Source organism: Siniperca chuatsi, linkage group LG11, assembly GCF_020085105.1.
Source record: "Siniperca chuatsi isolate FFG_IHB_CAS linkage group LG11, ASM2008510v1, whole genome shotgun sequence".
In the NCBI taxonomy this organism is placed as follows: domain Eukaryota; kingdom Metazoa; phylum Chordata; class Actinopteri; order Centrarchiformes; family Sinipercidae; genus Siniperca; species Siniperca chuatsi.
Window position 1 is genome coordinate 25734237 of NC_058052.1, and position 24772 is coordinate 25759008.

Genomic DNA, 24772 nt, shown 5'->3' on the forward strand with positions numbered 1-24772 from the left:
GGTCTTCTCTTGGCCGATGGGGTCCATTATCACTAATTGACAGACTTAGAGAGAGAGAAAGAATAGTAGCCTAGTCATTGCAGCATTTTCCAAAACATACACTCTGATGCAGGATTACGTAGTGTAATACTGTCAGATGTGTGTACATTACTTGTCTTATTACATTTTGTGATGTTATTCTGCACTGTAATAACCAAAAAAACTACATTCAATTGTGTTCAGTCTGATTCCTCATGACTACAACTGCTTAAATTCACAGCTTTCACTGTACTGCTAGCAGCCACGTTTAGCCCAGGATCAATGATACACAAGAACCTTGAAAGTTCAGAGTATGGGCATACTACCATCTTCATCATGGGTTGCATTGTTATAATTTTGATGACTGAAAAGACTCATGTATTAAATTAGAAACAAGATAAAGAGTAAGAGTCTACAGCCTTGCTAGCAGCTCTGTGAGGCTGTAAAAGAATAAAAGTCAGTAGGATTCATCCTCTGGGGAACATGAACAAAAATTCATGGCGATCCACCCGATACTTGTTGAGATAGTTTGGTCTGGATCAGAGTTGTGGACCGACCAATCGCCGTTCTTGAGAATTTTAACACAAATACAATGCATGCTAGGAAGTACATGCTAATAAACTCACATGTTCCTACACAATTTGATGAGTTAAGTGAATGATCTGTGGGACATTTAGTCATGTTATTATACTTAATATTAAAAGACGAGTTGAATTAATGTAACTGATAATGAGATTTTACAGCAAATAAATAAATAAACATGAAACCATCTCAGAAAACAGTTTTTCCTGGATTGCACAACTAAAGAACACAAATTTACAGACCTTTCTCATTTAATGGATCTCAGATTAAGACTCTGAACTTATCAAGACTCACTCATTTTTGAGTTAGTCTTGATTAGTTAGTTTGTCGCTGACATATTTCTAATCCTTATTTATGCCAAAAAATAGAAGTTGGCGTTTTTACAATGTGGTATTTTAGCATGCGTCTTTTATGCTGTACAGTTTTAAGGCCCATTTGTGGTGAGTCCCACCAACACACCCCAACCTCTCTCAGACAATTTTGAGCAGGCATCAAAGGAAGGTTTCTAAAATGAATCAAGTCTATAAAATATTCACCATGTTTTTGGAGAATGTAAACTCCCCCGAGGTTGATAAAACCGCTAAATTCCCAGAAATCGGAGGTGGAGGAGATGATGTTAGTGTTTACAGTGGTAGCTACAGCCCTGAGCTTACATATACTTATTTCCTTATACATTATTTCCAAACCGTTTTTTAAAGTTTACCAGAAGTTCTCAGTCTTACGGGCCTCTCGGGTGTCATATGGTAGGAAAAATGTAAGTGTAAGTGACGTGGAAATCCATGTGCACAGATTAATAAATTCAGACCAAGGACGAACTGTGTGTATGGTTTTAACAATCCATGTGCACCAATTAATAAAACTGTAAGGTGTAAAAATAATTTGGAAGCACGCTCAGCAAAAATGCGTTCATAAGGGCCATGAAACTTTCAATATGGACCTCTGTCAGAATAAAAAAGGTGGATGGGTTAGATAATTTCAAGGAAACATAATTTATTTAATTTTCATACCCACTAAGTAAAACCAAAGATTAATAATTGGTGCAAGAAAAACATGTGTCCAGTACGTCCTATTTGATTATTTTGAGAATAAAACTTGTGCTTTATCAATCAAAGAGCAAAACATGCTGTGACTTGCTGTCATTAGTCTTTAGCTGGTATGACAATTAAATATTGTATTACATCACTTAAAAACCTTTTTTTTTTAAAAATAGAAATATACTGTAATGTCCCGCTTTGGAATTCCAGATGCATATTCAGCTAGCTTTGCTTCACAATGTCCCCCAAAACTGTGCACACTTTAGTCCAGTGCAGTTCAGTTTTGTGTATGCAACTTGGCAAACTGTGCGCACAGATTCCCACACCAGTATGTTTTTGTTTAGTTTTTTTACCATATGACCCAGACGGGCTCCATTAAAGGAGCAGTGTGTAGGATTTAGTGGCATCTGGCGGTGAAATTGCAGATTGCAACCATTTGAATACCGCTCGCCTCACCTTTCCCTTCCAAGCGTGTTGGAGAAACTACAGTGGCCGCGAAACTCGTGAAAAACGCAAACGTCCCTATGTAGAGCCAGTGTTTGGTTTGTCCGTTCTGGGCTACTGTAGAAACATGGCGGTGCAACATGGCGACCTCCGTGAAAGGGGACCCGCTCCCTCTGTAGATATAAACGGCTTATTCTAAGGTAACGAAAACACAACGATTCTTATTTTCAGGTGATTTTACACTAATGAAAACATACCTATGAATATTATCACCATATTCTGCAAATAGAGCCCCCTAAATCTTACACACTGCTCCTTTTAAGTGCATGCCAGTACACTTTAAAATCATCTTTGCAGTGGCTTTGCTTGAGATTGATAATTCACCACACATTCATTATTTTAAATTACGTTCTCTGTGGGTGGAAATGCTTTTGCAACGAGGACTGTTTTGAAATCTCTTCCTTGAGTCAGCCGTCAAACAGCAACCTTTTTAAAGGGGACAGTTCACCCCAAAATCAAAAATACATATATTCCCTCTTACCTGTAGTGCTATTTATCCATCTAGATTGCTTTTGTGTGAGTTACCGAGTTCTGGAGATATCGGTCGTAGGAACTATCAGAAGAAATAAAATAGTTCCGACCTGAAACAGCTCACAACAAATCTGCGGATTATCTGGAGTAACCGGGTCATGATTTCTGGAAAGAGACCTTGCTGTTGAGTTTTTCAAATGTGTTTTTTTGCTGCTTTGAGCACCACAAGGCGAGTGACATATAGTCCCATTACATTCAAAAAAAGGCAGACATCTCTACGGGCGATATCTCCAAAACTCACACCAAAACAATCTAGATGGATAAATAGCACTACAGGTAAGAGGGAAATATGTATTTTTGATTTTGGGGCGAACTGTCCCTTTTTAATGTGATAAAACTACTTTATACAACCTTTTTCGCAGCATCCTTGTTTGTCTGGGTTTCATTTTCCACTTATCTATCTGGGTATTATTGTGGAAATATTATTTGCAAATGTGAAACTGGATCTCAGTCCGTATGTGTGTGCTCAGATTGGTGAGTGTGTACAGGATTCTGCAAATGTGTATTCAGAAAACAGATTGAGATACAGTTTCACAGCTCTCCACACACATTTGCAAATAATATGGCACCAATAATATACTCAAGTATCAGATGTCTGAGCTTACATGAATGAACGCAACTATAAAGAGGTTTCAAAATAGTCCCAGCTAAACTGCACATCAATACCATAATATCACTTTGGCTAAAAATAAGTGAAGAACTGTTCTTCTTTGATTTTTTCCAATTTCAAAATTTAAATCACTGCAAGTTCATTTTCAGAGGAAGTAAAAATGGGTTTTATTGTCAGTATTTTCAGCATATATTGTTAGAGACCTGCATGTGATATTAATGGTGAAAAAGAGATTTTCCATTTGACTGAAGTGGGAAGTTCTCCCCTTACTATCCCTCTGTCTCTCTGTGTATCTGCTGTGTCCATTTGCATTTTCTACCCCCAACTCAGAAATCTGCATCTTTTGCCACCAATGACATCAGTGTGTGTGTGTGTGTGTGTGTGTGTGTGTGTGTGTGTGTGTGTGTGTGTGTGTGTGTGTGTGTGTGTGTGTGTGTGTGTGTTGGCAGTTGTAGTGGAAACAGTGGAAACATCTGGAGAGACTTAGTGGCTACTGTAGGTGGAACAAACCACACACGCATCATACAAAGAGCCTCTTGTTTTTTCGTGTGGTTGGAAACTGTCCATCTCTGCTCTGTGAAGGTGAAACAGAAAACACTGCGCTGTTGTCGGTGGCAAACAAGCACCTGCATTTTCCACTCATATCAGTGGCTGCAATGGTCGACTTCCTCTGTTTAGGGCATGACGTGAGATTCTGGGTGCAGATGTTGAAGCTGCGTTAAGCAATGTTCATGTGATATTAATAAATGATTAAATGATTCTCTGTAATGTGACACGGTCAACAGTAGGCCTACTGCCGATCTCACGGAGAATCAACGCAACTCTGCAGCTCTGTGCAGCATTAAGCGTTTTGGTTCATCAGGCGACAGGTCAACGGGTGACAGATGAAGTAAACAAGCAGCTGGTGAAGAGAGTCAAACATTCTCTTTGTAGCTGATAGACAAAATTAGTAACCTTCAAGTCCCAGTGAAACGCCGTCTTTAGTTTCTGTAATGTGACGTATTTGACAGTGAAATGGAACACGTGTGCAGGCAGTCGTTTCCAAAAAAAAAAAAAAAAAAACTGATCAAAAACTTTGGGGATTTGATTGCAAAAGTGGGTGTTTCTGGAAAACCACTGTAATTTGGAGCTGTGGAGGACTGATGTGTTGTCCTCAATCCACCTCTTACTAACTCACGGTATTAGATCAAGAGGCGGAGGATGAGGGAGAAACACAGTAGACCTCACCCACGCTCTTTTGCAAAACAAACAAAATATTGCCAACACCTCCGACCCATAATATCACTGCGCTGCCCCACAAGCTAAAGGTGTGGTTTTACACGATAGGTGGGATTAGCTGATCGCCCCAAATCACATTTGATTGGATAAATGTACGTACACAACCGAGTGCAGGATGACTCATCAAAAGTATTAAAACATTTTACAGTTTTACATATATTTGGCAGAGATAGCAAAACAATTTAAGGACACAGGATTAGAAAAGGGTTTTTTTTGTTTTTTTTTTTTTACTTCACTGTGTCTTTAAAGGCGAATGAATATTAGAATTTGACAGGTCCCAAGAAAGAGGACTCCAATGGGGTGCCCATGTTGCTCTGTTTCTGTTGGACATAGTGACATTTTTTTTAAAGTATTTTCTTCTAGGATTGTCATGAGTACTTGATAACATGATATAGTGTTTATTATTTGCTTGTTTATAACAGTTTAAATTTAAAAACCTGAGTGTCTTTCTAGTGGTTTGTTAAAACAACAGGAAAGAAAATGCAATACTCTATGACAGACAGTTCAGAGTTTACAGTATTTTAAAATCTTTCTTAATTTCGTTTAGTTACAGTCTATTACACAACAACCTCTTTTATCCTCTTTCGAAAAAAGAAAAATTTACAATAGCTGCAAATTTCATTTGGGCTTCATTACATCCATGTCTCAGGATCTCCACCTTAAGAGTTTAGGAAAGATTGCAAAACTACGTATGTTCAAGGCTTGTGTACAATCACAAACATTTCATATATCTCATTACCTCATATTCGGATCTTTTTATTGTATGTTTCACATATTTAATGGCTATATTCAACACTGCAGGACTATTTAATTCTTTTTATCTGGGGAACTGTCCACTACTGTAAAGACTCCAGTATGGAGAGTAAGGAAAGTACATGCTGTAACAGTACCAGCATGGTTGTGGAGTGAGTGCATGCAGATGTGTCAGGGGTGCACTCGGGGCCTGTAGGGGTGTGTGGAGTGTCGGGGGGTGTAACACAGGAAGTGTGTGCGGGGGTGGTGGTAACCTTTGACCCTGAGCTGAGTGAGGAGGAAAGTGTTGAGGTTGTTGTTGCTGATATTGATGCGACAGCTGATGTGTGGTGGTGGTTGTTGTTGGTACTGGTATGACAGCTGGTGGTGCTGTACTGTTGGTTGTTGCCACGGTAACCCCGTCTGCTGCAACTGAAACGGCTGTGGAGGCAGCCAGTTGTTGATTCCTTCTCGCTCTCCCCCATTACTTTCCTCTGTTTTCTCCTCCTCTCGCTCAGACAGGTGTTGTTTGGCGATGTAGAAGGTGTCATTGTGGGGTAACACCTGTAGGTGGAGGGTGGAGACAACTGTATGAGGACGGGGCAGGAGGGACAGAGGGGTGAGGTGAGGAGTAAGGGAGGTGGGCAGGGAGAAAGACTTGACAAGTGGAGCTCTTCGAGTCATCCCCTTTGTCCTGCTTTCAGCTTCCTGGCTCTCCGACGTCTCTCCCGTCTCCTCTCGTCCGTGACCATCTTTTCCTCCATCCTGATCTTTTCAGGTCCAGCAGCATCTCCTGATACAGGTGAGGGCTTCTCAAGTATTTCTGATAAAGCCTTCCCAGAGAAGCTGCTGCCTGAGCTGGACTCCGCTTCTGACTCCCAGTCCACCTCCGGTCCAGAGTCTTCGGCTGAAGAGCTGGACTCGCCGTCGCCCCCATGCCAAGGCATGGAGCTCGCCTGCTGGTTGTAGCAGGCGGCGCAGCGAGACAGACCGAGGAATTCAGGGCTTGATCTGGACTGGACAGAGACGGAGATAAGAGTTAGATGTTAGATGTATCTAGTAAATTATTTATGGCTCTCTTTCTCTGGCCCAGTATAGCATGCTTTAGCATCACCGTGGCATGCCGAACTGCATCAAGTATTAATACTAAAACAACACAATACTGCAGGTCATTTGTCATAAATATTTTTTGATCTGCCCCCGTTTTCTACGGACCGGTTTGGGGACTGAAAAAGATTGTTTTAAGGGTTAAAAGAAACCAACATTGACAAGTGCCCCAAAAGACATATATGTTTACATTCAAGTGACATAGAAAGCCCTCTGACTCTTGTCTGTCGGGAGAAAAGCAGTAGTGTGATGTTATTATAAAGCCACGAAGTCCGCAGAGGCAGGACGTCGCGGTGGACGGACGAGTCAAGGAAGCAACAAAACACCGTTTGCTTCCTGTTCCCTGACAGTCAACGATGGTTTCTTTTAACCGTGACCACGATCGTTCCCTGACCTTAACCGAGTGGTTATTGTTGTAACCACGAGGACGAAGGTCCCCTTACCTTAATGAAGCAGCAATTTTAACTTAAACCACAATGTTTCCTTAAACCTAACAGAGTTGTTCTTGTGCCTAAAAATAACCAAACCTTAACCACAGCAGTGTAAGATCAGAAAACAGTTTTATTTTTGAAACTGCGACGTTGTCCTGTCGACCGTGGCCTCAGATCAGAAACCTGTGTTGTTCTGGACCAACGACGTGTTTTGAGAGAGGACAGTCATTATTCACGTAGAGGTCAAGAGGTCAATTGTCAGGAAAAGGAAAATGTGGTTTGTTTTAAGCATTTGAACCAAAGTCAGCCAAAGCTGTTTTGTTTCTGGCGAGGACATTCTTTGAGACGTGATCATACGTCTTTCAGCTATGACCTAAAACCACACTGACCCGTGACATTATGGTCCTGCTTGCACGGTCAAATCATAATGGTCTCTGCCTTCAAACAAGCTGATTCAGCTGATTAACACCATGTTTGGTCATTCAGGTAAATCGGGGAAGAGCATTTTTAAAGGTTTCGCTATGTCAAGCTTTTAGTGTTTTAGCAGCTTCTGTGTAACATAACTGTGAGGGTCGTGTTGTAACAGACATCAACCTGGCTGTTTTCTGATCCACTCTACTGCAGCTTCATCGCTCCGGTGTGAAGTTACGTCTGGTTAGATGAAGAGGCGACGCTCACTGCTGTTTGTGCGAACCAGCAACCCTCTCCCTCGTGCTCAAGGTAAGAATCTTTTACTGTGCAATTACTTAGTTATCCACTGAGTCAGGCAGAAGGTAAGTTTTTGTTTGGGTTTTTTTTTTTGGTCGGGATGTTGTCTGTAATATGTTTACTTTGATGTTTACAGAAGCCACAGCAGAAGCCCGATATATTTCTTGACCTGTATTGACCCGGTTTAAGATGTTGAGTGAGGTGTCTTGCCTCGGTAGTTTTTTGTTGGACGAGTGCCTTGAACCTTTCAGGGCCTTCGTCCAGCAACAGGAAGCAGAAAAATCCAAAGCACCCTGGATGCACAAGTAGAGCGCCACACGCTTAAAGGACAGGTTCACACTTTTTCAGGTCTATCATAAAACGATACTCGCATGCCCATATGTACATGGAAACACATTTTGGTCACTTCAATCATTTTCTCCTGTCCACACTAGCTGTGAGATCTCTTCCAAACACAATTACAAAGTAAGAGATGGAGGACAAAATTCTTTCGGTCTTCTTCGTATGTAAACATACATTTTAAAGTGCAGTTGAATCAAATAACAGTCTGACTTTGCCGAATCAAGTCAATAATTTTAGTACCAAATTCCCTCTTTGTGCTTCCCCAGACAGTGTTTCCTTTCTGATCTGCAGTGGAGGGATAGTTACAGAAAGAGAAAGAAGACTGTAACTTTAGAAAATACCCACGGTGTCATATAAAGTATAACGGATACCTTTGGTTGGTTTCGACAGTCTCCATATCGGTCCTCAGTGGAGCCTTCAGAGTGTGACTGACCGATTCCTCCACTCATTGTTCCACCTCCTCCTCTGCATTCATCTCTACGCTACTGGCAAGGAAAAAAGTAAGTCAAACATTTTAAAACACAAGCAGGGAGAAAAAGGAGATGCTCTTTCTTTTGTGGTTCCCAGTTACAATATTCACACTGGTCTTCTCAGATAGGCCCTCACTTCACTGCAGGTTTAAAAATCACTCTTTAGTTAGTTTCTTAGTGAATCGGTAAAGACACCAGCTGTTAATACTGCAGCAAATAGTCGTCAAATCTCCAAAATGTCGACTTTTCATGTAAATTTTTTTTCAGATAATCCAGTGGTGTTATAAATTGTTTATTTATCATAAAAAGTAGGAAAAATGTTCTCAACCCACACAGGAACTTAATCCTTCGGTTTGTCTGAAAAATTCAAAATCACCAAATTTGCAGATATATGGCTTTAACTAGACAGCGACAAAATGTACCAGACTTTATCACTATTATTTTAATCTACTTATGTGGTTGTTGTTTAAAGTATTACTATAAGCCCCCTTTAAAAGATCCTACCAGTTTTTATTTTTTATATCACACTGCATCACCTAACAGTCTGTCTGCATGTTCATTTCCATATCACCATGAAAAAATGGGGGAGAGCAGGAAAAACTCAAGATTATTTTACTAAACGACTAAACTAATTATTTACTGATTATTTAAATGTATTTTTTTTTTTACAAAGCTTTGTACTTTAATTATGTAGTGTACTTGGTACGTACAGCCATTACGTGTTCATGGAGTTGTAACAACTGTAAAGCTGAAATGATTAATCGATTAGTTGATTGACAGAAAAATTGATTGTCATTTTTCAAGCAAAAATAGTGAAAAAATGCCAAACATTCTCTGGTTCCAGCTTCTCAAATGAAAGGATTTGCTGCTTTTCTCCATCATATACATTTGTAAACTGAATTATCTTTGTGTTTCCAACTTTTGGTCAACAACAACTGTAACACTGTCATCCCCCCTTTTTATAATCTTAACTCTTTATAATGTCTGATATCTAATATGAGATAAATAGTCTTTAGAGGATACGACTGAATGTCAGACTCCACTGTATACTGTCAACTGATACACAGTAAAATAATAATCATTTAGCAGGAAATGCGTACTTACCTCTACTTTGTCCTCTTCAGGTCCAGGATGCAGCCTGACTGTCAGGTTGTGTCGACCTGCATTTGTTCACGTAAACAAGCGCTCACACCCAGGTGAGTGTGCATGTCTCTTTTATGTATGTTGCTGTGAGAGTAAATAGCGGGTCACATTGAATTCATCACAGATAAGACACACACACCCCTCTGTAAACACACACCAGGATCATCCTCCACAAACAGAAACAAGTCAACCCTCTCTGGTGCTGACTGTCAGCACTGTTTGATTTATTCTGCTGTTATTTTATTATTTATATTTATTGACAGGTTAGAAGTGTGCATATAAACCCCCTACACACAAAATAACACCCTTAAATTCACTTCAGTTTAAAATATTTTTTATTTTATTTAGACAATGATAAGTCTGATACAACCACACACGTTACTTCGTGCAGAAACACTTAAGGCATGAAAATCTCTCTGCTGGTTTGTCCACAAACTGAACAGGCTGTCATTAATAAAGAAAATATGATTCAGTCAAAAAGCAGCAGTTTAATTCTGGCAAATAAATGGATCCGCTTTCTTAGATGAGAAGATCGATACCACTCTCATGTCTGTCCTGTAAATATGAAGCTAGAGCCAGGAGACTGTTAGCTTAGCTTAGCATCAAGACTAGAAACAGGGGCAAACAGCTAGCCTGGCTCTGTGCTAAGTTTACAAAATCCAGCAACCAGCAGCTCTAAAGTTCAACAGTTAACACGTTATATCTTGTTTGTTTAATCTGTAAAAAAAAAACAACATACGGATTAATTACCAGACAAATATGAGCGTGGTATCAATCTTCTAACGCAAGAAAGCGAATATCCCAAAATGCCGAACTAGTCCTTTTTAAGAGACCGTCTGTCCAAGATGAAATTATAAAACTGTCAAAACACTGGCTAACATTCACGAACTGGAGCATTTGTATATTTTCTTCAAAAGTTGCTGAAAAATCTTTAAATTTATTTATTTGGGGATACATTTTTACAGCAAATGCTCCGTCTAAATATAATTGTATTTTGATCTGTTCTCCCTGTTGTAGTCTTTTTATATGTATTACTCTTCAATTAGTTTTTTATTTACCAATTAATTAATTTGTAACTATTTTAACTGCTTCACAGGCTCCTGTAAATGCTTTGAACTACAAAATCCATCTTATGTTTAAATCATAAATAAAATAATCTGATCCGGCAACACGAATATAAATGATCATTTAAAGATAAAATATAGAACTACCATGCTGTTATAAATAATTATTATTTGACATCGGAAGCTGAACATGGAGCATTTCTTCACAGTATTGAGAGAAAGTGAAGGGAAATTCGAGGAAACACAGGAGGATAAACAGTTTCAGCAAATACTGAACACACATTTTGGTAAAAGTAATACAAGAAGGAAGTCTTGTACGTTTACATCCTGTCACTGTCACATAAGGCTGCTGCAACTCCAAAACATCCTTTCAAAAATAAGACACTGACTAGAACCAAAAATATTTCTTTTTTTTTAAAACTTTATCAGTTTCACAATCATCATCACTGTAATCCGCCACAGTATCTTCATCACTATAATCCTTTTTTCAGAGCACTAACATAAAAAAAGTACATTGTTACAACTCTAAAGTGCAAAACAACCACACCTACACATGTATGTTGGCGAAAAGTTACTGTACGTGTTTGGTGCTTTCTAATAACGGTTTGAATATGAAGTGAAAATACCTGATTGGTGGAGAGATTCAACATTTTTAAAAAATCTGCTGACTTTTAGGAAGCTTAGCATACAACAGCATAATTCCCCTTTTTTAATTCACAGGTTAATATTAAAGTGTCTTAAAGGTAAATACAAATGTACTATAGCATCAAACGTGTTTTTGGCCAAAGCTGACATTTGTGAAGGAGTGAACTGTCCCCTAAATTGTTGCCACATATTACGATGAGGTTCTCCATTGACAGCACACCACGGTGCCACATCTCTCGCCATAAAACAGAATCGGTGTAGTTTCTCGTCAGTTCAGTCTTATAGCAGAAAATGCAGTCCGTATTAGTCACTGTGGACGATTGTTCAGGTGACGTCTTTTGCACGTGTTCAAACAGCAAAGCATGTGACAAGACAACCGGTGTGCAGACTTAAGAGGTCATTTATCAAGACAGGAAACTAGATTCACAAATTTTAGCTTGGTCTGCTGACACCTGTCAATGTTTTCACTGCTTGCAAAAAATATCAGTATCTCCCTCCACTTTGTCTATTTTAGAGCTGAATGCTGATTAATCCACTTTAGACGAGGTTCTGCACTCCACTAAGGCAAGAGTAGAGGCAGAGGAAAGTGCGACGACTCAATTGACAGAGAACAAATTTGCAAATTACCATGTGTGCAAAATGCATCATCTGAACTCACTATTGAACTTCGATCCTCATCCAAGTTCATGGCTCATTCAGAGCTCAACACACTGACATATGCAGCATACCATAACAAATCTGTGAATGTGTTTCTTAATTTTATTTTGTCTATTTGTGTTTTCTTAAAGGTGCAGTGCGTTGAGCTCTCGGGGCCACCTTCCTTTTCAGGGTCATGTTTGGCTGGAATTCATCACCAAAAGGCAAGGAAACACTCAAGAAATACAAACATCAAAAGGCAGTAACTTGCACACATTCACACCTATCTGTAATTTTAGAGACTTCATTCACCTGTTCGGACAGGCGAAAAACAACACACGCAAGGAGAAGGTGCAAACTCCTCAAGCAAAGAGCTGCAGGTCAAAGTGGGGTCTTTGTCTTTCTCCTCATCCCAGTTTCAAACACGAAAACAGCGTTCTGGCTGAGCATGACCAGCTGAACTGCGGAGAAGAAGCTTTGCTGGAAAAAACAACGATGGCACATTTAATGTAGATCATTACATTTGTGCAAACGTTGGCATCTGAAGACCCAAGCTACTCAGCTCTGTGTGTGTGTACTGTGACAGAGATAACTGGCTTGAGAAACCTGCAGAGACGCCGTTTATCAGTCTGGTTTCATTCTCGGCTACACTCTGCTATATCAGACCTCGCTGCGGACGACCTCAAAGACAAAGAAGCTGGCAGGAAGAGGGACGGAGTTTTTACCTTTTTGCTTTCAGCGGGCAAGCACGACTATGGAGGCCTGGAAGAAGAATGCAGAATGTGCTTGGCAAGTTTTCAAGGAAAGAAAAAGTTAGGCTAGTTCTTGAGTATGTGGGAAAAGGCAGAAAAGACTGTGCGAGAAGATGCTTTTGTTTCACGGTTGCAGGATTTCAACATCCCATCAAAACGCCAAACCTCAGAAGACAACATGACCCTGCACATTCGCAGGTACATTACCAGTAGTGAACAATCGACCCCGGCATCTAAACTGTCCAGAAAACGAGAATTCACAGTTATATTCCTACTGTGCCAGGGAGCTGCCTAATGCAATCGCAGTCCTCACCTGGTTCCCACTAAGAAAGCCCAGGTTAACTGCAGTTCATTGATTTGAGCCTCCGGTCGCAATCCTCCTGAACTCCAAGGCTACCATCATCTCTAAGAGACTGTCCATAGTGTGAATGTGGCTACCTGTGTGCGTCAAATACTTCATACTCACAATGTCTCAGGTTCAAGTCCAGCTTAAGGCAGCTGTCAGATCTCTTTCCTGCTGTCTTTTCTGCCTCTCCAATGTGTACTGTGCAAATGAAACACTTAAAGACAGCCTTAAGGAAAAATTAATTATGACTCCAAAGTGCACGTGTTTGGCAATCAACTGACTTCAGAGGAAAAAAAGCACAAGAAGAACAATCCTAGGTCAAATGTCGGTCAACTCATCCTTGGTTTATGACGTCAATATCTCAACTGGACGCAGTCATGGCCACTGATATTGATCTTGTCATGTTCTCGACCTCTCAAAGAGTTCAGCAGGGTTTGGGTGGACGTCGGGTCTTCAGATGGACAGGTCAGTGTCTGTGTCAGTGGGTGTGGTCTTTGGGCTCACACTGCCTCCTCGCTCTTCAGGAATGGAGGACGAGTCACCGTTGAGACTGGGCAGCACACCTGGAACACACACACGACATTTAAAATTGTCAAGGTGGAGCTGAGTTTAACTACTTTATATAATTTTTTTTGGTAGTTTACAAAATATGTATTGTTGTGCAGTAAACAATCATAAAATGGAAATACTCAAGCACAATTTTGAAGTATTTGAACTTACAGTAAGTACAGTATTTGAGTAAATGTAGTTAATTACATTAGACCACTGACTAAAATTGCTTCTTTTCTGGAGCATTGATGCATGTCATAACTGTGTGTGTGTCGCCCTTTAAACTGCACTCACGTTATTATTATTAGATCTGTGGTGAATATAAGTTACTGACTAAAAAGCTAGGGGTAATAAAGTGGCATTTCATTCTAAGCCATTAAATCCCCTTTCAGAGATGCACCTCTTTACATTAATGTGATGGCAATTTAACATGTAAGTCTGAATAAGAACCTGAGACACTTTTAAGTTTTTAAAGAATAAAAAGTCTTCTTCCACCTTTTTATAATAGCATTTTGAATTCACAGCTGTTCTCTCTCACGCTCCAGTTGCCAAATCGATGTCTGAATGAAGCCGTGAGGAACATTAAAGTCACCTACAGTATGTATGAACGACAAAAAGCCATCACTTTAACAGACAGATGAGGCCAGCAATGTTACGTATCCGTAATCCTGAATTGATTATAATTTTACTCAAGAGATACAAAAATCATTGATGGTTGTATATGTACAGGTAACACAGTTCCCTATAATTTCTTAGAAAGGAACATATATGTGACTGTAAATACTTAGGAAGGTTCCTGGAAACTGATTATAGGGAAAATGGAGACAGTGTTCTCTCAGTACACATAAGTATTGGTACAGGAAGACTTTCTTTCAAGGACAGTGGCTTATTAGTCCACCCTATTATGTAGCTGTAATGTCACTTCCTGAATCTTCCTTACGTTCAGTATCATAAACAGAGCTGTCGGAGCACGTCCGGTTCCTGCGCTGAGTTGACCTCTGACCTCCACTTAAGTACTCCTTAAGCAATCCTGACCTGAGGACAAAAAAAGTAAAGAAAGATAAAAGCACAAATAGGAAACTTTCTCACCTCGTTGACATTCTTAGTGTTTTGGCTGCTTCGCTTAAGATGTCTGCCATGGAAACGTTTACTTTGGCTTTTTCTTACCAGCAATAAAACACAGAGGCCAATTTCAAAATACATAATTGCCTAACCCTTTTATATACATGAACACCCTTATTCTGCAACTCAGATCACGTTTATTTCCCCTGATGTCTCCCTCATATATAGATTTTGTTCTAAATTTCATTAAAAAACTTTATTTTACAGGGTCAGGTGAAGGAGGAGATAAAAGTCACTCCTTTCATCCTCCCTCCAAGAGATTAAAGTTGTCAGTGATGAGTTGCAATGTCTCTATACAGTCTGTGCCTGCTAAAAGTCCTAAAACTTTTGTTAAATCTTCTCACAGGTAAAAACAGGAGGCACTTTGGATCCTCACTGCTGTTTATTCAGCACATTTAGAGTTCAAGAGGACATTATGAGGTGGAGGAGCCAAAGAAACTACAATGTTTCGCATTCACCTGACCTTGACGTGCTCGCCTTCATCTGCAGCAAGAAGTTACCACAGTTTGGCTGAAAATGTTACCACAACTTCCTAGAAAACCCAACATGTAGCCACAAAAGAACAAGAAGCATTTAATAAGTATAATAAACCAGTGTTTGTATACGCCTTCTGTCACAGTGGAAAGGTCATACCATGTTACATTAGTTCTCTACAGAGGCTGTTTGAACACGTGATACTAAGGCTGTTTTTTAAAGCCATATTAATTATCTGAAACTGAATGAACACATTTAACTTTGTACTGAAACCAAAACTAATGAAAAACACATTTAGTTCTTGTGACAAATCCTGTGCAATAGTGTTGTTTAGAGCATAAGTTCACAACTTTTGTTATAACAGGTGTCAATATTAACATTGTAACAGGCTTTGCTTGCTGCAATTGTTCCTGCTGTCCATACTGGACGGTAAGAGATCGCTTCATAACGAGAATTTAATGCAAGTGCTGGGGGACAAAATCCACAGTCCTCGTTCTGTATAAAAATGTCTTCCAAAGGTTATTTGAAGTTAATATGAGGCTTCAGAGCTCTGAGTTAGTCTAATCAAGTGGGATATCTTCCAAAGCCGCAGCCTTTCTTGTACAAAATTCCCCATTTCTGGTTCCCTGGACAGCGTTTCCTTGCTGTGGTGGAGGGATACTAACACAAAGAGAGGATTTTGTACTATAAAGACTGTAACTTTGGATGATATTCCACTTGATTTGACTGACTAAGACAGCCGAAGCCTCTTATTAACTTCAGCTAAACTTTTGCACAGACTCAGGATTTTATCCCTGATCTATTATACTGAAGTTGATTTAGTAACAGACCTTTTAATAGCCGGTATGAACAGGAGGGATGATGACAGCAAGTAAAACCTGTTTCATTGTTCATTTGAGCAACTGACTATTGTTGTAAGACAGACGTTAAAAAATGTGAACCCATCCTTCAAGGCTGACACAAATTATTTAATGTCGTCTGGGGTATTCAAGGTGTTGCAATGCTGCCTCCTGGAGGCCATAGTTAACAGTAACTCATGAATTCAGTAAACAATGACATCCTAGCAGCCGTCGTGCATAAAATCTTGATGCCTTTTCTGTTCTTATGTGGACAGCAGATCGGTTTGGAGTTGATGTAAAGTTTAAATCAACTGGGTTTAACAGGAAGTAAATTCTACTACTTTAATCTGGCTTTTAATTTGGGGTAATCCCACTTTGTCAGCTCTTAATTTTTTATGTTTTAAATTTATATTTTTTTCCCAGTTGGTTTTATGGTATTGTTATTGCTTATTTAAATTTTTGTGCGCTCCTGAACATCCTTTTTGATCCTGTTTTGTAAAGCACTTTGGGCTGCATCTTTGCTATAAAGTTATATTACTGAGCAGCGGTAGGAGACTATAACAAGGAGGCGAGGTAAGAGAATATGCATGTGTGTTTTAACTCACTTGTCAAAGCTGTATGTTCCAGGGTGACTGATTGACCTCTTCATCTGAGCAGATGGACAGAAAGAGAAGACATTAGTTTCAGTTTTATGATGTATTTGTAATTAAAAACATCTGCATGTAATAAAAAAAGACAAATAACTAACGATGTGGGCGTCAGCAGCAAGCAGAGCCACTACAGCTCCTCAACTTTTGTTTCTTCTCAATAACTGGGTGTCTGACAACTACCTCGGATTAAGGAATCACAGTGTAATTTCCATTTACAGCCAATTTAATAACATCTAATTTATTTCCTCCAACATTTTACAATGCACATCTATTTAATTAGATTTCTTTTTGGCATTATTGGAATTTCAGCCTGCGGGTGTCAGGTGACTGATGGTAAGCAGAGCGTAACATAATGTGCACAGTACCATAACAATGAAACGGAAACTTAGCTAAAACCAAATTAAAGCTCTCTGTTTACTGTGACGGAATAGTTTGGGTCATTTTCAGGTCTGTGGAAAATGTTTTTCATACTGTGCAAAAATGAAAACCAATGAAAAGAAGACCGACAACCAACTGCAGTTGGTGCAAACAATAAAAATACATGATTTGCCTTTGATTTCAGTAAAAACATCTATGGGATTTACAGTATCTACAATTCTCTAATAATAAAATGTAAGGGATTCTTATCAATAATGTTTGTTTATGTTACATCTTTATGTGGAAAAACAAATATCAGCCGATACTGTATATCATATTCAGATATCTGAATTGGCCTCAAACATCCAGTATCGGTAAGACTCTAATTTATATGTTTGGAGTGTGGTGGAAGAAGTACTCAGATCTTTTACTGAAGTCCTGCATTCAAAACATAAGCACATAAGTATTGGAATCAAAATACCAAAAGTAAAAGTACTCATAATGCAGAATGGCCCATTATTGGATTATAATTAGTGATGGATTATTGTGTAAGCATCACTAATGTTGCAGCTTGTAAAGGTGGGACTACTTTATATTCTGCTGAGTAGCTTTATCTATAATAATACATAATAATTTATTAGTTGATTTATATGTTGTATTAATAATCTGATTGTGCAAGGTCACTAATGTTGTCAAATACAGTGGAGTAAAAAGTACAATACTGGCTTCCAAAATGAGGTGGAGTAAAAGTATAAAGTAACATAAAATGGAAATACTCATGTAAAGTACAAGTACCTCAAACCTATACTTAAGTACAGTACTTGAGTTACATTCCCCCACTGGAAACTGAACTTTGCAGAGAAGTAGCACTGAAGTTCAGTTGGCTTTCCTGGCCAGTAAAAATGGTTTGAAGAGGGTTAAAAAACCTTAGCAAAAGTAAAAATGTGTTTAAAATGTCAATAAAACGGATTTAGTGCATTTTGACTGCAGGCTCTTCTATGGTCAATTTAACACTGGATGTCAGTATGTTTTCTTTTTTTCCCCCCAATGTCACCAAAACACATTACTGTAGACTTATTGTACTTGAATTAGCTAGAGAAAGTGTAATTACCCTTTCAGGAGGTCGGAGGTCAGGGGTCAAACTCTGGTTGGCCAGGGTCATACACTCCTCTAAAGTCCTGATGAAAGTTGCACAGGTTGCACTGAGGAGAGAGGCCTGGAGAGAAAGAGAGGGAGAATAATAATTATCTGGAGTTGTAACTGCATCACTCACACTAAAGTACAAGTGTTACAGACATCCTCTCAAAGACACAAGACAAATATAAACAAATGTGTCATCCTACAGTAGAAGTAACCCTTCTGCCTGTACTAAGGTCCAATTCTTTGATTGCTTATTGTTTATTAAGGAGGAGTTTGTACAATCTGTATGTCTCCTCGCTGCTATACAGATGATACATGATGACATTACCCTGCTATAAAATATAACCTAGTGAACTTTCATAGAAAAGGTTTCAGTCGTAGTCATCTGGACACTGTTTTCAGAATCAAGACGTTTCGGCTCCCATCCGGAAGTCATTCTCAATTGTGAAAATGGTCTGAGAACTAAACAGACATTTAAGCTACTCTGTGTTGCTTAAGCCCCGCCCTCAGGGAGGAGTCTTCCTGAGTGTCTGCTGTTTACCCTGCCTAGTTTCACCTGAAACTGACCTTTTGTTTCCATGATGGCCCAGTAATCAGTAATCAGGCCTATTGTTTTCTGGCTGCACCTCCTTCATCACTGTTAAGTACCTGATTAGCATATGATTGGCTTAACCATGGTGTTAATACACTGTGGTAAACGGTTGGCAAGTTGAATCTCAGACCATTTCTGTTTAAAGAGGGGTTTTCTTTTTTGACAAAAATGGCTTCTTTGACTCCTCTTTCAAACCAACTCTTCTCTCTACTTATAATCTTCACCTCGCTGTCTTCAAATGTGTGGTTTGTAGCTTTAGTTTAGTTACGATGGAACACTCCTGGACGAATGAGGGACTACACCGTCATAACCTAGTGAAGTATGTTTCTTAATTATAAAAAGAAAAAAATGAAAACCTCAAAGTTTATGAGTATAACTTTGTGGAAATAAAGAAAAATGTGACAAAATGAATTTGGGATAAACACAGGATGTGTTACCTCAGAGGTGGGCGTGGCCTCTGTGTCGGCAGTGTGCTGTGATTGGATCGTTTGGACCTGCTGGAAGAGGAGGTCACAGTATAGACGAAGTTCAGACATCTTCGTCTTCAGGCAGTCTGGACCTGCCGACGGACACACACACACACACACACATAGTTTAGATGTTTTTTTAGAACAGTCAGAAATAATGGCTTAAACAATGTGTATGAGTCACCCAGTGACTCGACACTTCCTGCAGATTTTTCACAGTAAAAGTATTACTGCCTTCCCTTTATATTAGCACATTATGCTGAATTTACCACATGAGCCGTCGTAGTAGGCTACAGGTAATTCCCCCGCACTCAAGTGTTTATTAACTATTGGCCTCCGCATTTGAATACCAGCTTTTATATGAGAATGTTTGGTAAATACCACTTTAACACACAACGTACAGTACGCCACAATTGATTGAGCTTACCTGTTTATTTCTAATTGTTGTAATTAGCTGCTTGGGATAAAATTATAACTTTTTGTACGGTAGAAGTGAGAAACAAACACATGCTTTTGCTTTATAACATGGCACACGCTGAATGTATGTGGTACCCCAGACAATGACACCACACAGTGTTATTTGAAACACTCATTTCCCTTTTGGTTTTTGTTGAAAAGCAAAATAACTTCACACAATAAAAATACTATTAGGAGGACGAATTCAAAGAGAAGTCACAAGCTAAACTGTTTTACAACAGTTGTCAGTTTGTTTAAAAGTAATTTTCCCACAGACAGACCTTCTGAAAGAGGAACTAACATCTGTGGCAGACAGACAGATTTACATACAACCTCTATGTATCACCAAGGGACTATAATCCCATACAAGCACTGAGTTAGTGCATTGAACAAATCAACGATTGGATGTGGCAGAATTTTCTTCAATTAAACAAAGATAAGACTGAAGTCATTGTTTTTGGAGCCAAGGAAGAATGATTTAAAGTCAGCACTCAGCTTTAATCTGTAATGTTAAAAACCACAAACCAAGCCAGAAATCTTGGTGTAGTCATGGACTCAAGACCTGAATTTCAACAGCCACATTAAGATAATCACAAAGTCAGCCTACTATCACCTGAAGAATATATCCAGAATTAAAGGACTTACAGCAGGATTTGGAAAAACTTGTCCATGCGTTTATCTTCAGTAGACTTGACAACTGTAACAATGTCTTTACAGGTCTCCCAAAAAAAAAAATCAATCAGACAGCTGCAGCTGATTCAGAACGCTGCTGCTCGTGTCCTCACTAAGACCAAGAAAGTGGATCACATCACTCCAGTTCTGAGGTCTCTACACTGGCTATACTACTGTTGGTTTATAAAGCACTGAATGGTTTAGGGCCAAAGCACATTTCAGATCTTCTGCTACGTTATGAAGCATCCAGACCTTCTGTCCCAGAGTCAAGACTAAACCTGGAGAAGCAGTGTTCAGTTTTTAATGCCCCACATATCTGGAACAAACTCCCAGAAAACTGCAGGTCTGCTGCAAATCTCAGTTCTTTTACATCAAGGCTGAAGACTTTTCTGTTTGCCGCTGCCTCATTAAATCAGATTTGAGGCTTTTGATTAATATCTTTGCACTGTAACTTTGACTCTCCTGTAGTGGTGAAATTGCAGTTTACAAACATTTGAATACCGCTCGCCTCTCCCTCCCCTTCCAAGCGTGTAAGAGAAACTACGGCGGTCGCGAAACTCGCAAAAAAAGTGAACGGCCCTATTTAGAGTCAGTGTTTGGTTTGTCCGTTCTGGGCTACTGTAGATACGTGGCGGTGCAACACGGCGACTTCCGTGGAAGAGGACCCACTCCTACATAGATAAAAACGGCTTATTATTACCATTATTAAGGTGATGAAAACACAACGATTCTTATTTTCAGGTGATTACACACTAAAGAAAACATACTTATAAATATTATATTCCATTTCTGCCAATAGCTCCTCCTCAATGTTAAACACTGGACCTTTAACTCTTTTTAATTGGATTTATATTGGACTTTTTATATTGTTTTATGTGAAGCACTTTGAACTGCCTTGCCTTACCTCTGTGTTTGTGACTGTCCAGAGTTCCAGCTTTGGACGAGCCTAAAGCCACCAGCCACCTCTGTCTCTCTGCAGCATTCACAGCTCGGACGTAGAAATGCTGCTCGCCGGGGATTATCAACTCCAGGCGCGTTGGATCTGACGGATGAACTGAAATATAAAACATTAACAGTGTTAGCACCATGAGGGAGGACAGGTGAGGTATACAGGGTCAACAAATAAAAATCATCTTCCAGGCATTTTAAACAGCGGTCTAACCTTTAATGTCACACACGGACATCTTGATGGATCCTTTGCTTCCTTTACCAACGTCGTCCTCGTTGTCATAGTAAGAGATGACTCCATTCTCTAAGACGAACCAGCGTGGCTGCCAGCCTGAGGACAGAAAACAAACTCAAAACCTAAATAACAAATGTGTGTCTTTGTGTGGAGGTTTTACTGTTCAAAAGCACAATAAAAGTGTACATTTACAAATATTAATTTTAAGAGGTATTCCACCAAGGTAGAACAGTATTGCACTTCCATAAAATTGGGAGACTGACAAGAGACAGATTTAAATTGATGCACCAGAAGCCGAAATATTGCAAAAATGCTGGATCCAATGGCTGCAACTAATGATTATTTTCATTGTCGATTGCTCACAAGCACATTCTTCTCTCAATTAACTGATGACTTGTTTAGTGTATAAAATGTGAGAAAATTGCAAAAAATGCTCATAACAATTTCCTAAATTCAAAGGTGATGTCTACAAACTGCTTGCTTTACTGTCCAAAACCCAGATATTCAAATAATTCTTACATTAATCAAAGAAAAGATGCTCAACATCACAACTGAGTATCTTACTGATTACTTTTAAGGCTCTTCATGGCCTGGCTCCAGATTATATTTTAGACCTTGTAATCCCTTATGAACCTTCACGTACTTCGAGATCTTCGGGCAGGGGTCTCCTGTCTGTTCCTGAGTCCAGGATGAAAACTAAGGGGGACAGAGCTTTTGCTATCAGGGCCCCGAGGCTCTGGAACAACTTGCCCGAAGAAATTAGGTTGTCTGAGTCAGTGTCTTCTTTGAAGTCTCTTCTCAAAACACCATTTTTATCAGAAAGCAGATCCTGATTTTACCTGAACTGGCTGTTTATTTTATCGCTTTTGTGTATTTTATGTATTTTATTTCTTTATATTTCATCATTCACTGTGGTATTTTATTTCTCTTGTTGTGAAGCACTTTGTACTTTGTTTTTATAAGTGCTCTATAAATAAAGTTTTTTATTATTATAATTATTATTATTATAACTGAGAGCCTGGAACTAGGGGAAACTTGGCATTTTGGCTTGAAAAATGACTTAAAAGATTTATCAATTATCAAAAAATCGACTAATCAGCTCTACATTTTCCATAATGCAACTCAATAGTGTTCCTGACTGGTAAATGCAAATGTCTTACAAACTCCACACCTCCAGTTTTTAAACGCAGGCTTTCTGTTAAAAGAATTTGTAGCCACTGTAAAATTGGTGCAGTGCCGCTTTAAAAAAAAACATTTACAGCCTCCAGTGAAAGAGGTGTATTTAGTCAAAATGAATACTGCATCAAGCATAAGATGTGTGACTTGTTACTGGGACATCATCAAACTATTTTTAAAAATTCCATATGTTTCATTTTGTAAAAGAAATGTGCTTGTAATCAATTTGAAAACAGATTTGTATATCATGACCAGTATCACAATGTCATGCCATCACATGATTCAACTGAAGGAACTTTTAAAAAAATAATAATAATATTACATTATGTGCCAGTCCTACAGTTTGTGTGACAATTTCCTTATTTTGTAGCACAGCAAATGCAAAACCTGAATCATCTAAATTAATCTTCATCTAAAGGAAAAATCACACAGGGGAAACACACTTTTACTGACATTAACACTCATGTCCTGTAAAGATACATAGGTGTACATCTTATTTTATTCCATTTACTTACTTATTCCTTTTTTTAATGCAGTAAAGATCAACGCAGTTTGATGTTTTTTATCATGGTGTGTATGTTCTGCTGTGTCCCCGTGTCCCAAAGAAACCATGCTTCATCTCAACTGTTTTAGTTTTATGGTTGTTTATGACACTTGAGTTTTATCCCCCTTTATTTAAATGTTTCTGACTGAGCAAGAGATCATATGATACAGTAGAGTCAAAGAGAAATGCAACTAACTTCCTTGGCCGATAAAAGTTGGGGAATTTTCTCTTCATATAGAGCAGACTGCTCACATGACACATCTCACAGCTGACAGATTATAGTGGGAGTCACTACAGTCACAAGCAGTGTATATTTTGTCCTCTACCACTATTATTTATAGACACACTATGCTGCCATCATTAAGGTCAAATGCCACAATAGTCCTGTCTATGTCCTGTCAACAACACATTACTCAGTGCCATATCATTTGCAATAGCTGCAGGTTAAATATATGTTGAAATAAACAGAAGTGAAATGATATTGTGTTTGATGATGTTATGATTATCGAGCTATTGGCTTCTAGGACTGATCAGGAGTATAATTTCTGACTAAATAAAGCTAAATATTACTAGCTTGAATAAATCACCATTCAATCACAGCAGCGGCACGGCTACCGTCATGTCGCATCCTTGTAGCGCCAATATTAGCATGTTAGCTACGGTTGAAGGAAGATGTTTGACAGGCTCTTAGCACTGTTAGCTAACACAAACATCATCATCCAGTCAGTGTCTATGGCTGGTCAGAAAGACAGTTAGCTAAAACATCTGTTAGACAGTCAGACAGGCGACTCACCTGTCATGTAATTCGTCCATTTGTACAGAATCCCCTCCATGTTTCCACTTTACATCGACTAATTGAGCCTGTTAGCTTTCCGCTCGGCAGGCTAACTGAAGCAGCAAGCTAGCGAGCGTCAACGTCCGTTAGCTTAGCGCTCTCTCTGTCTCTCGTGACAGTGTGTTAGAAAATAACCCTCATCGTGAGCTGCCAGTTCTCTAAAAATGTACTAACTGTTTGCGGTTTGCTGACCGAACGCAGTGGTGGCAGGGTAATGTCATGCTGAGGTTTTTGTTTGTGCTGAGCTGTTCATAAACTGACTAGCTAACTTGTGGGTAGTCAGCTGATGGAGGGGAAAAAAATGTCAACAAAACAGCGGCTTTTCTACGGAAGACTGCAGGGGCCATTTGACAAGAAGGCGAACAGAAATATTTGATAAAGTTACATTCCTACTACCAGTGGTGGAGGAAGTATTCAGATTATTTATTTATTTAAGCAAACGTAATAATACCACACTGTAAGAATACTCCATTATAAGTAAAAGTCCTGCATTGAAAATGTTACTTGAGTAAAAGTATAATCAGGAAAATGTACTAAAACTATTAAAAATAAAAGTACCCAATGCAGAAAAATGTCCCATGTGACTGTTATACTATTATATCATTAGATTATTATTACTTGTGCATTAATGTAAAAGATTTTACAGTTGATTTGTAGTTAGTTGAGGTGGAGCTAATTTTTAACTATTTTGTTTGACTTTAACTAATGATTATTTTCATTATGGATTAATCTGCTGATTATTTTCTCCATTAATCGATTGATTGTTTGGTTTGTAAAAATTCT

At 39.0% G+C, this 24772-nt stretch overlaps 1 protein-coding gene and 2 long non-coding RNA genes across 5 annotated transcripts; 2 read left to right on the forward strand and 1 right to left on the reverse strand.

Annotated features, from left to right (window-relative positions):
• The first annotated feature begins 5955 nt into the window (after window positions 1-5955).
• Window positions 5956-12739, forward strand: LOC122884544. 2 transcript variants are annotated; one of them, XR_006379909.1, is made up of 5 exons: window positions 5956-6091; window positions 7452-7547; window positions 8268-8377; window positions 9472-9543; window positions 11988-12739. It is a non-coding gene; the product is annotated as an uncharacterized LOC122884544 (long non-coding RNA). The 2 variants fall into 2 exon arrangements; XR_006379910.1 differs by lacking the exon at window positions 5956-6091 and adding an exon at window positions 6326-7313.
• plekha3 (pleckstrin homology domain containing, family A (phosphoinositide binding specific) member 3) lies at window positions 9808-24440 on the reverse strand. 2 transcript variants are annotated; one of them, XM_044214584.1, is made up of 9 exons: window positions 23948-24440; window positions 21414-21530; window positions 21156-21305; window positions 20225-20302; window positions 19094-19215; window positions 18036-18140; window positions 16523-16566; window positions 14423-14517; window positions 9808-13496 (listed from the first exon to the last, which is right to left on the reverse strand). In XM_044214584.1, the coding sequence occupies exons 1-9, from the start codon at window positions 23985-23987 to the stop codon at window positions 13387-13389; spliced, it is 861 nt and encodes a 286-aa protein (XP_044070519.1). In that variant the 5' UTR covers window positions 23988-24440; the 3' UTR covers window positions 9808-13386. The 2 variants fall into 2 exon arrangements, with proteins under 2 accessions (XP_044070519.1, XP_044070520.1); XM_044214585.1 differs by lacking the exon at window positions 20225-20302 and having other exon boundaries at window positions 23948-24426.
• LOC122884545 lies at window positions 13888-15208 on the forward strand. Its single transcript, XR_006379911.1, has 2 exons — window positions 13888-14079; window positions 14951-15208. It is a non-coding gene; the product is annotated as an uncharacterized LOC122884545 (long non-coding RNA).
• Window positions 24441-24772: the final 332 nt, after the last annotated feature.

Bases quoted from the DNA above. Each gene is read 5' to 3' on its own strand.
- plekha3 (XM_044214584.1), bottom strand. From the start codon at position 23,987: ATGGAGGGGATTCTGTACAAATGGACGAATTACATGACAG. The intron at 18,141-19,093 runs GTAACACATCCT...CTTTCTCTCCAG, and splicing joins AGGCCACGCCCACCTCTGAG to GCCTCTCTCCTCAGTGCAAC. The intron at 14,518-16,522 runs GTGAGTTAAAAC...TTTTGTCCTCAG, and splicing joins GGAACATACAGCTTTGACAA to GTCAGGATTGCTTAAGGAGT.